The sequence below is a fragment of the Mus caroli genome, chromosome 5 (assembly GCF_900094665.2).
Source record: "Mus caroli chromosome 5, CAROLI_EIJ_v1.1, whole genome shotgun sequence".
Classification (NCBI taxonomy): Eukaryota; Metazoa; Chordata; class Mammalia; order Rodentia; family Muridae; genus Mus; species Mus caroli.
In genome coordinates this window covers 7,923,055-7,935,666 of record NC_034574.1, presented here as the reverse complement: position 1 = coordinate 7,935,666, position 12,612 = coordinate 7,923,055, and the positions used below count along the sequence as shown (strand labels likewise).

General features: G+C 38.3%; 1 protein-coding gene across 1 annotated transcript in view; it reads right to left on the bottom strand.

Moving 5' to 3' along the window:
• Sema3d (semaphorin 3D) overlaps nt 1-12,612 on the bottom strand; it is a 186,624-nt gene that overhangs the window by 56,816 nt on the left and 117,196 nt on the right. Inside the window, exons 6-7 of the mRNA XM_021162841.1 lie at nt 11,994-12,087; nt 9,657-9,785 (exon numbers count right to left, since the gene is read on the bottom strand). Coding sequence (XP_021018500.1) covers nt 9,657-9,785; nt 11,994-12,087 — 223 coding nt within the window. The remainder of the gene's footprint in view (nt 1-9,656; nt 9,786-11,993; nt 12,088-12,612) is intronic.

The window sequence follows — 12,612 nt, the reverse complement described above, 5'->3', positions numbered from 1 at the left end:
CACACACACACACACACACAGGAGAGAGAGAGAGAGAGAGAGAGAGAGAGAGAGAGAGAGAGAGAGAGAGAGAGAGAAATCAAGTGATCAGTACTTTTGTTACTATCAGCCTAGCCTTTTCTGGACAGCCCTTAGACTCATTCAATCCCTTATGCCCTAAGGAAAGAGAGGAGAGAAATGCCTGAACAAACTTCTTTTCTTTATTCCTTATCACTTCACAATGCACCTTATATCCCTTATAATCCAGCTTTTGTTAAGACCCAAAAATACCTAGAAGTTATTTTTAGAAAAGCACTTGAGACTTGAAAAGGTATCTTAAATTGGCAAGGCTCAATCACATTTCTACTCAGGCTTTTGGTTTGGAGTGTGGTCTACCAGCCTAACATTCTAGTTGCTGACAAATTGCAATTGATTTTTATTCTTGAGAAAAGTAGAAACAATCCTTTTTACAAACAAACTCTTTTGACTTGTTATTTTAATATTTCCTTAAAAGGAACCATCACAGCTAAGTGCCATGAGGGCATCTCTAATGCTAATGTTATTTGTCTAGGGAGGGGAAGACAAGGTCATCCTTGCCTAAGTAGCAAGTTTGAGGCCAACTTGGACTACAAAAAAATCCCTGTTTCAAACAAAACACACAGATACTAGGAAACATCATAAATGTTTTCTATATGTGTGACTAGGACTTCAATAATTTAATGAAGATGAATCATTAGTATTAATGCTAAGGACTACTAGGATGAAATAATAACCAATAAAAACTGGGTCCAATTTTCATTTGGAGTAGGTAAACATTTGCATATGTAATAAAAAGCTGAAGCAAACAAGTTCTGATGCTACAGCTACCTTAAAAGGAGTGTCAGTGTGGAAAATGATAACATTCCTACAGACATAAAACATGGATGGGTAATACTGTACAGAATATGTTAACAGTCTCTAATGCAATGCTGTAACACTTGATAAAAAAATCCAGTCATCGGTTAGCTACGTGAGCATTAACTGAAAAATAAAAACCAAGATGCTTTTAATCATCTGAATTTATGAGTCAATGACATGGATATGAGCACTCTGTAGATAAAGATTGGCCAGTGATGAAAATGTATGGCTGTATGAGAGAACAAGAAATGAATAAGTAAATCTTTAGTACTTAGAGTGAGCTTAAAGGAAGCCAACACAAAGTATTTAGAAATCATAGGAATACGACTGGACCTCTTCTTTTAGACAAATGCAAGAGCTTATAACAGACATTAATCTGAGCATAATAGATTGTAGCACTTAACTATAAAAGCAATGAAAGTTACACATGAATTACAATGACTCTTGAAATGTTGGTATATTTTTGGAGCTAGGTAACAGACATAAGTTTATTTCCTAGTTTTAAATTTAGCATTCTCTTTGACTCTATTATATTCTATTTTATTGTGTGCATGGATATTTTGCTAGCATGTATATCTGTGCACCATTTTTATGTATATTGCCCACAGACCTAGAAGAGATTCTCAGAATTCCTGAGACTAGAATTACCTTTGCCTGTGAGCTCCTATGTTGGTGCTGTATCCAGATCATTTGGGAGAACAAGGAGTGATTATTATTGCTGTCCCATGTCCCTAGCTTACTAATATAAATTTTTAATGAAAACTTAAAATCAGTGGTATGAAATGCACATTCTTGCCTGGTACAGTACCACATGCCTTTAATCCTAGCAGTCCGGTATTGGAGGTGCAGTCTAGATGTGGAAAGAGATAGGAGGATCTCTGTACTTTTAGGGACAGCAGAATCTACATAGTGATTACCGAGACAGCCAGAGCTACTGGTAAGGACCTATCTTAAAACAAAACAAAACAAAACAAAACAAAACAAAACAAAACAAAACACAACAATAACAAAACTCAAACCATCCAAACAAAAAGATCGAAAGTTTATAATCTTTACTTTAGAAAATAATGAGGATTTCATAATTCAAAACAGAAAACTACCAAATAGTCAGGCCAAATCAAAGGAGGAAATTGTTTATAAAAAGATTCTTCAAGGTGATAATGGTTACTCAATCCAAGTACTTTGAATAATGGCATAGGAGGACTGCTCTGAGTTCAAGGCAAGCTTAACCATCATAGTAAGTCCTAGCTAGTTTGGGCTATGCAATGAGCCCCTCTTGTATTAAGCAAATAAACAAGCAATACAGGCATAGTGGCAAATCCCTTTTGTCCTACCACATGGAAGACAGAGGTAGGTAGATTTCTGTGAATTTGAGACCAGCCTGGTCTACAGAGTGAGTTCTAGGACAGCCTGGAACTCATTTCTTTGTTAAACAGAGAAAACTTGTCTCAAAAAAAATTTAAAAAAAAAGAGAAGAGAAAGAAAGGAAGACAGACAGACAGACAGAAAGAAAGAAGAGAGAGAGAGAGAGAGAGAGAGAGAGAGAGAGAAAGGAAGAAGGAAGGAAGGAAGGAAGGAAGGAAGGAAGGAAGGAAGGAAGGAAGGAAGGAAGGAAGAGAACGTCCTAGATAGATAGATAGATAGATAGATAGATAGATAGATAGATAGATAGATGGGTCTTTGTAAGACAATCAGATGAGGAGTTGGGAGAATGGTCACCTGAGATGATTTGTGCTGACTGATCTTCACTTTATTTGCATAAACAAACTCTCTATATAGAGTAGAATATACAGGGTCTAAAGAGAGTACAGGCATTTGGGACATGCTGAGGCTGTGCTGCAGGCACACAAGGGCAACCTTTTTGAAAATGAAAACATGCAGCTGTGGGCAAAGAAGACCCCTTGAAATGACAGAAAGCTAGAGTGTGACAGCAGCCCAGTTCCAGGAATTCTGCCTGACATGGATGGCAGAAATTACCATAGTTTTGCAAGCACTAATCTTTTAACTGTTAAATAACATAGAACATGTAACATCCATGACTTTGCGTTATTCAGTCATTACTGACTTTTATTGAGTGTGGTTCTTTTACAAGTTTTGGAAGAAAATTATTTTTGAGGGAAAGTCAAAGCCAACTGTTTATTGTATGAAGAAATCTAATGATGGAAAAGAAGAGTGAGTATCACATAGTGCTCTGTTCTGTGATTTAAACAATAAACATAATTACACGCTCAAAATAAACACGCATTTTTAGAATAGTGCGTTCTTTTCTTTTAGATTACACGAAGGTCTCGTCTTAGGAGACTGTTGTTAGCGTTTCATGATAGAAATTCTCTCCTCATTGGCTGCCAATTTTGGGTAAAAATAGCTATCATTTAATTAGTGCATGGTTGTTGAATTCAACAATTTAAACCCATAGCAATAGACACCTGGGCTTTATTATAACAAACTCCCCACCCCCTGGCATTTACAACACATGTTGTAATAGGGTCCGAGTTTGAAACTACGAGTTTAGAGACCTAAACTCCTAGCATGACACCATGAGGCACTGCCAATTGAAGATGACAAAATCTTAGCCTACTGAACATACCATGTTTCTTTCTCCCACCAGCCTCTTTTGCACACGGTAACCATACCTATCCCAGTATACTTTATTGTCAGGGTTTTCTAATTGTCTTTGATTCCTTCTTATGTTGTCTTCCAATTGTTTTAACATCTCCTTCCATGTGGGATAATTTACAGACAACAGAGAGTTTCAACAGAAACTTTAAATTAAAATTCCCTCTAATATGGTAAAAAAGAAAATTTAAAACAAAAGTTCCCAGCTACTCCAGAAAGAAAACAAAAACACATGCCTCCAAGGTTCATTACTTGTTTTCATGTCCCACGTGGTGACATTCTGTAGATTCACCCTAGAGTCTTACAGAAACTCAACCCCATTTGAGTAATCACCCTGACCTGTCCCTGTGTCCCTGCCTCTGTATGCATCTAAAGTTTATATTTATGGGGAGTGAGACCGGCTTAAGCTTTACTGAGAACTGCACACAGGGTTTCTGCTGTGTTATTCTGTATCCTGATAACGTATTTAAGAAGTAACTTCAAGGAAGACTCCAGCACTTGGTTCTTGAGTCATGAAGGGGGCTTCATGAAGAGAGTCTGAACAAGAGAGACTTTAGCTGTTCTCATTCTGGCTGCTCCCAAATGGGGTAAAGGACACAGCATGGGGTATATTTAAGGATTTTAAATTCCCTGAGTGGCCAGCAGCTTAATTCTACTAAAAAATTTCATAACCATCATATTAAAAATAATTGCTCAGTATATATATATATATTCTCTCCTCATTATAGGAATGTTACCGAGTTTCTACAATTTCTTCCTTTGCTCTGGCCTGATTTCCAGGGACCAAGGAAGTCTTGACTGGTTGCATAACTGGAAGCAATGTGGTCTCTTCATTCTGGCTTTCCGTTCCCTCAGCAAATGCGTGATGAGCTGCTTACAGGTTCTCAGTCCTGCCCAGACTCCTGGACCTCTCCTACAGCTGATCTGGGATCCTTTTCTCTGGAGCTGTACCCTTCACTGCCAGACCTACATCTTTGGTGTGCTTTAGCCCCACATGGAGCATACATGACATATAACTTGAATATGAAGACAATATAAGAGCCTGGACTCTTGCTTGTGCAGAACAAGCCTGTATTGCCTGTATGCTCTGGAAATAGTTTAGCATCCAAAGCTGGACAGATTTATTTTAGTTTCAACCTTACCTGGATATCCTGGTTAAGTGTCTAAGTATCTGGCTTATAATGTTTTCCTGTGAGTAACAAGCAAATAGTAATTTTGTCAAAATTATGTCATTAAACAAAATTGCACTGTAAAATTGCCTGAGATAACATCTAACATGTATGCTATATAAAGAAATGAAAAGGGAGAGATGAAAGTGAGGGAAATTAGGTGGTAAACAATCAAATAGGGGCAATAAACCTCTTTGAGGCCTTGAGACTTACAGGAGGTTAGTGGCCTCGGAAAGAACAAGGTCAATAGAGGGTTGGAAGGAAATAGAGGTGCTTACTGACAGAGTAGATAAAGGAACTGAAGGACTGACTGGAAGGGATCAAAGATAAATTCAAGGTAAATAGGTGAAGGAAACTAGGAAAATTATGAGAGAGAACATCAGGAAACTGAAGTGCCAAGGGGCACTTCAAATGCAAAACAAGATATAAAAATTTTACTTAGAGATTTTTAGATGCAATTAAAGTGAAAGTTCATTAAAGAACCAAAAGCAGACCAAGTATGATGGTTTTCATCTTGGTGGAATAAATAATTAGCATGACACAAGTCTCCAAGCCTGCTCATGAGGGTTTTACAAATCAGGTTAAGTAAATGGGACAGCCCACTTAAAGGTGAGTGACCTCATGCCTTGGGCTATGATTCCAGAGAAAGAAAATGAACAGAGGAGCCAGGAGCAGCATTCTTCTCTTGCCGCTTCCCGACTGCTGGTACAACTCCAGCAGCTGCCTCAGTGTACTACGCCCTTGAACTGTGAGCCACAAGAAACTGTTCCTCCCTTACACGGCTTTTGTATGAACCCATATAAACATTGTAAGGCCACATTTTAAGGGATTCACGTTTCAGGAAACAGCACATATATCAGTGGAGACCACAAGGTGGGGTGAGCTCACTGAAAGGAGAGAAGGAAGGAAAGGAGGTCAGTAGGTTAAATGTTAAATGCTAAAGAGACATGGGGGAAAGCAAAGGTTTTCTATTTTTCTTTTCCTTTTGTGTGTGTGTATGTGTGAAGAATTATTTGTTTTATGTATGTATGTATGTATGCATTTATTTAATGTACACTGTTGCTCTCTTCAGTCACACCAGAAGAGGGTGTCAGATCCCATTACAGATGGTTGTGAGCCACCATGCGGTTGCTGAGAATTGAACTCAGGATCTCTGGAAGAGCAGCCAGTGCTCTTACCCACTGAGCCATCTCTTCAGCCCCAAGATTTATTTGTTATTATAAATAAGCACATTGTAGCTGTCTTCAGACACACCAGAAGAGGATGTCAGATCTCATTACAGGTGGTTGTGAGTCACCATGCTGTTATTACTGGGATTTGAACTCAGGACCTTCGGAAGAACATCCGAAACCATCCCAAACTTTTGTTGTTGTTGCTGTTTTTTGTTGTTGTTATTGTTTTGTTTTGTTTCTTTCGAGACAGGGTTTCTCTGTATAGCCCTGGCTGTCCTGGAACTCACTTTGTATACCAGGCTGGCCTCGAACTCAGAAATCTGCCTGCCTCTGCCTCCCAAGTGCTAGGATTAAAGGTGTGTACCACCCCCAACCCCCACCCGCAACCCCAGAAAAAAGAATGTTGAGTCTTTTTATTTTGCCTCCTACTTCTCTCACTTTCACCAATAATATCAGTGGTGGTTATCCTGACACCAATTCCAATCTTAGAATGCCAAAAATATTGTTAACAAGTCCCCACTTAAGAGATAATCAAGATTTTCAAACAGGTATTGATATTCAAATAAAACAGATAATGTGTGTGTGTGTGTGTGTGTGTGTGTGTAAGTTGATGTAGTTTAAGAATAGAATAATGATAGAAGTATCTAGAAATATTCTGGGAGGTTAAGTTTTTGGTCACTTTGACTATTAATAAGTAAATATTGTCTTGAATAATTTCCATGAATGTTAGCTCCTCAAATTCTTAAAAAAATTCCTACCATATATCTTTTCGACTACATTCATTTTCTCTCTCTCTCGGCCTCTATATTAGACTCAGCTTATGCTCCTATCCACCATGAAATATTATGTTCCTATCCACCATGAAATACTATGCTCCTATCCACCAAGAAATACTGTCCCTCTCATGTATGATTGGCTGCATACTTTCATATTCTTCTAACTACCTTTGCTACTTTTGTTTCTAGTACCTCTCATTTGTACTCATTTTCTCAATGGACTTGTCCTCCTGTCCACATCACTGTCTATTCGTCTTTAGTATGTCACTAGTTAACTTTAAGAAACATACACACACGGGGCTGGAGAGATGGCTCAGCAGTTAAAAGCACTGACTGTTCTTCCATAGGTCCTTAGTTCAATTCCCAACAACCACATGGTGGCTCACAGCTATCTGTAATGTGATCTGATGCCCTCTTCTGGTATGTCTGAAGACAACTACAGTGAACTCATATAAATAAAATAAATCTTAAAAAAAAAAACAAAAAGAAAAAGAAACACACACACACACACACACACACACACACACACACACACACACACACCAAGTAAAACCATTCTGGTAGTTTCCCAGAAAATTGGGAATAATTCTACCTGAAGACCTATCTATACCCACCCTCTACATATACCACCCCCCCCCAAATTCTCCACTATATTACAAGGACACCTAATCCACTAGGTAATAGCAGCTTTATTTGTAATAGCCAGAAACTAGAAATAACTCAGATGCCCCTCAACCAAAGAATAGATACAGAAAATTTGATTTATTTACACAATGGAATACTATTCGGCTATTAAAAACAAACACACCATGCATTTTGTTGGCAAATGGAAGGAAGTTGGGAATATTATCCTGAGTGAGGTAACCCAGCCAAATGGACATAAGTATTATTTGCCAAATAGCACAATATATCCATGCTAGCTCCACAGACCCAAAAAAGCTCAACAAGGAGGAAGGCCAAATCTCTTGAATCTTGAATCTCTCTTACAAGGGGGAATAAAATAGTCATAGGAGACAGATGTAGAAGGGGAACTGTGTTGGAGAGGGGATGGGAACGAGAAAGAAGCAATGTTCAGGATCAAGTATAGGCAGAGACAGGAGAGAGGGCCAGAGGGCCAAGAAAATGAATGGTGGAGGTTGGGGAACATCTCTAGGACATGCCAGAGACCTGGGATAGGGGAGGCTCCCAGGAGTCTATGGGGGTGACCTTAGCTGAGACTCACAGCAGTAGGGATATGGAACCTGAAGGAGCCAGCTCCTGTAGCCACTCAGGATCCTCAGTAGAGGGATAAGGACATTAATATACCTACAAAACTTTTAACCCAAAATTTGTTCTGTCTGCAAGAAATACAGGGACAAAGATAATGCAGAGACTGAGGGAATGGACAGCTAATAAGATGAAAGTGTTTTCAGCCACCTTGTTCACTACCCTGAGACTCCATGCTTAGCAACATACAATGGACCTACACAGATAGGCAGAGGAACTTGGCTGTGCACTGCCTATCTATGTAGGTCCTTTGAGTAGAGTAGCATTCAGAATGCAAAAGACTTAGAAGTTGCAGATCATTTGAAAAGTGTTCTATTTTTAATTCTACTCAAATAGCAGCAACAATAATAATATTTTAGACAAAACTTGCATACGTAGACTTCTTTAGGGACATGTCATAATGAAGATTGTCTAGATTATCTTCTAACCAAATTTTTATGTGGGGACATTTGCCATTCCTAAATAGACAGATGAAATTTTGTACTTTATTTTAAAACCACAAGAATATTTATATAAGCAGGTATCAAAGGGGACATCTGTGAGGTTGCTCTCAAATCAAGTAATCCTAAAACCCATTAATTTTTAGTAGATTTTTCTTTGGGGCAAGTTTGGAAATCACTTTACTGGGTAAACAAGTTGAATTACAGGTTTTGACAAAAGGAGTGTTTAAAAAAGTGTCTTTCCTTTTGTTTATATTGTCACTGTTCAAAAGACACTCAGAGATAGGAAGATAGCCCCTTGGAAATCTCTGGTTTGGCATTCTCTACTAAAGCCACTAATTTTGCTGGGACTGGTAAATGTGCTCTGACTGTTTAAATAAACTATGTTATTTTCCCCTGTAAATTGACTAAAGTAAGACATTGTGTAAAATAGTCTTATATTAGTCCTTGATGCAACCACATAAATTCTCTAGAGATTTAAAAAAAATCTGCTTTTTAAACCACAAATACCATATGGTATTTAAATATACTAATAATAAGGCAAACCTATATCAATATTTTAAAATCTTCGATTTCTTTTTCTAAAACCAAGCTAATTATAGCATCAGAAATTAGTATTAAACTTATCTCTGCCAAAACATGATATGAACTGGAAAATACTATTTAACTTATACACAGTGTATATAATTATTAAAGCATGTATTATTGCATGTGATTTAAATATGACAAAAAAGATAGCATTACTATTTGTCTCCTTTCTGTTTAGCTAATATGCTTTGTAATTAAAACATAGATCACAGATTGACAGGTGGAACCCTGGCTCTATAGCTGATAGATTTTGAGATGTTGGTCAAATCACTCAATTTTTCACACATAAACTTTACTTGTCTTTAAAATTAAAGTGTTAAAACAATAATGTCTCAAATATCATTGTAAATCTTTTTAAAATCTTTTAAAAAAATAACATCTTTATTAGAGCACAAGAGTACTAAAGATATGTTAAGGTTATAGGACATAGTAACTCTCAGCTATTCACACACACACACACACACACACACGAACACACACACTCACACACACACACACACACACACACGCACACACACATGCACATGCTCACACACACGCACACACACGCGCACACACACACGCACGCACACACACACGCGCACACACACACAATTTCTGGAGGTTAGTCTAATTTGATGTGAAATCATTTCAAATCTATTCTTAAGTGGTGCACTAAAACAACTCTCATCAAACACATTTGGATGCATAGTAATGGACTTCTCATTTTTCCAAAAGCAAAGTCAAAACAAACAGAAAAGAGACATCTCTAACCATTGAGCCAGTAGTGCTCTGAAATGTCAGTTCTGATGTAATGGTGGTCCTGCATTAGCCCAAGAGACCTTGTGAATGCAGTGTCTTTGCCAAGGAAATCAGAAGCTGTTCCAGAGTAGAGGTGCTCATCTGCAAGACACAAAGCAAACATGGGACTGCTAAGACAACAGACATAGATGACCATAACACACCCAGGACATGGTCTGCTTAACACTACAACACGTTGCTTCATACGTTTTTCAGATTCTGAAGGAATAGCTTAGGTGAAGAAGTAACCTGATTAACATTGATAAGAAGAAGCACAACCTAGAAAGCTGGATAGTGAAATTCGTATTTGCTTAACTAACACAACGTCCCAGCCCACAGCTTTTCTTTGTCCAGCCCCTGCGGAAAGAGAGCTGTCAACACTGAAGTCATTCCTGGTAATTATAACATGCCGCATTCCTGGAGATGACCGTGTCTCTAAGGCGCTGATAAACAAAGGGAAGATTGTACTCTGGCTGCATCTTAGACTTTTGGTCCTATGTTATATGAAGCGAATGTTCCATGAAGCAGAGAAAGAAGAATAGGGAGGAAAGGAAAAGAGGAAAGAGGAGTGAGAAGAGAGGAGGGGTGGAATGGGGAGAAGGGACAGAAGGTGAGGAAGAGGAGGAGAGAGGAGACAGAAACTTAGATGTGGAAGAAGAAAGAGCAGGAATAGAGGCAAAGATATAAGGATGGAGAGAGTCTGAGTGGGTTTAAGGATCAATGTCCTCTGTCTGTTTGCCAGTGTGCTTGTCAGCCCTGGGGAGGGGAGGCAGGAAGAAGGCTGTCCTTGCAGCATGATGTGTCGCCCTTCGGAAAGTTAAAACTCTGCTATTTCAAGAGATTTCGACAGGAAGCTTCTTTGGGTTACACCCAAAAATAAAGTGAAAATGACTAATCTATGTAGGTCATTTACATTTCTTAAGTACCTATGTAATGGCTTAGAACAAAAACACCACTGAAATGTAACTTACTGTTGGATCAGAATCTTCAAAACTGTCTGGATGTGAGACACTTTTTAACACTGATTAAAACACTTTTGAATTTCCCTGCTTATGTCTTATAGCTTTCCACTGGACCCTTTAGGATGCTTCAAACTCAATGTCAGTTGCTAGCTACTACAAGAAACAAAATGGGGTAAAACCCAGTGGCATACATTCGGTACAGTTAGCAAACCACCCCCCACCATTGAAAGAAATTTCTCCAACATATCAGATAAATACCAAGGTTTCCATGAGAAATCAATATTTAAATACAGAGTAACAAATGATAGTCAATATAAAGCATTGTAGAAGCCTTCGAGAAGAGAAAGCAATGTATCATTTGAAACATCTTCTACTACAAATATGTTAAGATTTTGTCAGAAAAAGAAGTGTGTTCTAGCCCTAATGTTGACCTGAATGTCCAGGTTCAAAAGCAGGCATGTTTATTTTTGGAGTTATACAGGGATTTCTAAGAAGGGTCAGCATATCCACAATGTGTTGCTTTTTTGTTAAGGGCTTATCCGTCCCACTTAACAGATGAAAATAATCTACAGCATCTACTAAGAAGAAATGACCATGGGTTGTATAACTTCGAAACACACACTTACTTCAAAGCAAAAGTTCTGGTTCTCACTATGTGAAAATTAAAATGTCATGAGACTTCTCTCTTATCATTACCTCATACGGTTGATAGACAAGTTACATAATAAGAGACTGAAGTCATGAACCAATCAAAACAAAGGCGTATTTATAATGTTTAAAATGCAGGGCTCCTGCTGATGTTCTATAGAACACAATTCAAACCATACAGCATTATTTCCTTTCAACAAGACAGTCTTTTCTATGAGAATTTAAGATGTATAGAAAGCTAGACAAGGCTACAGGCATGAAAAAAACTAAACACTCACATTTCTATTAATAGAAATATGAGAGCAAAGATGCCTTGATAGTTTACAGCCATATTCTGAAGCTTGATTCGTTGTTTTTTTATTTGCCTCCTATATAATGCTATCTGTGGCACTTTCCTGAGCACAAAAGGGTCAAAGGGGACTATTAGAAAATCTCAGGTGAGTAAATAGAGTTCTGGAACAAAGAAGTATATTTTTATGGAGCGAATTGAGTCAGACATTTGATTAAAAAGCAGACATGCAGGAATGCTGTCACCCCATTCACATCACAGACAATGACGTTCATATAGTGAGGCTGGTACCAACATGTGGGGAAGGGCTAATCCAATATTCTATTCAATTCAGTCAGAAAATGTGGTTTAGTCTACACAGGCCTTTTCAGAACCTCTCTTAGACACACGACTTGTTTGCACTGATCTTACCTGTCATTACTGAAGCAAAAGGCTGCTGAGGATCAAAGGGACATTTCAGCCTGCCAGACTCCAGGTCGTGCGTGTCTAGTTTAAATGTGAGTTCCTGTGGTAAGAAATACAATGGCATCTTTACATTTATCACAGTCAGCAAGAATATGGCAGGTAAGAGTCGGGTTCCCATTCATTAACTCTATAAAAATGAACTGAGCACACAGCACCTGCATTGTGCTGTGCCTTAACTCTTACATAACTGTTATATCTCCAAGGACTCAGGTTTTTTTTGTTGTTGTTGTTTTTGTTTTTGTTTTGGCTTGCTTTTCCTGTTATCAAAGGATTGAAGTAATATTTTGTTTGAAATGCATTTTTTCTGGGTCACTGTTATTACAAAAATACAACACAGTAGGAGAGGACTCCCCTAGTCCTGCAGAGACTTGATGCAGCAGGGTGATGGACACCAGGGCAGGGTTGGGGGTGGGTAGCATCTTAGAGTCAAAGGGGAGGAATGATGGGAAAAGGAACTCTGTGAGGAGGGATCAGGAGTGGGGCAGCCTTTGTATAGAAAGAAAGAAAGAAAGAAAGAAAGAAAGAAAGAAAGAAAGAAAGAAAGAAAGAAAGAAAGAAAGAAAGA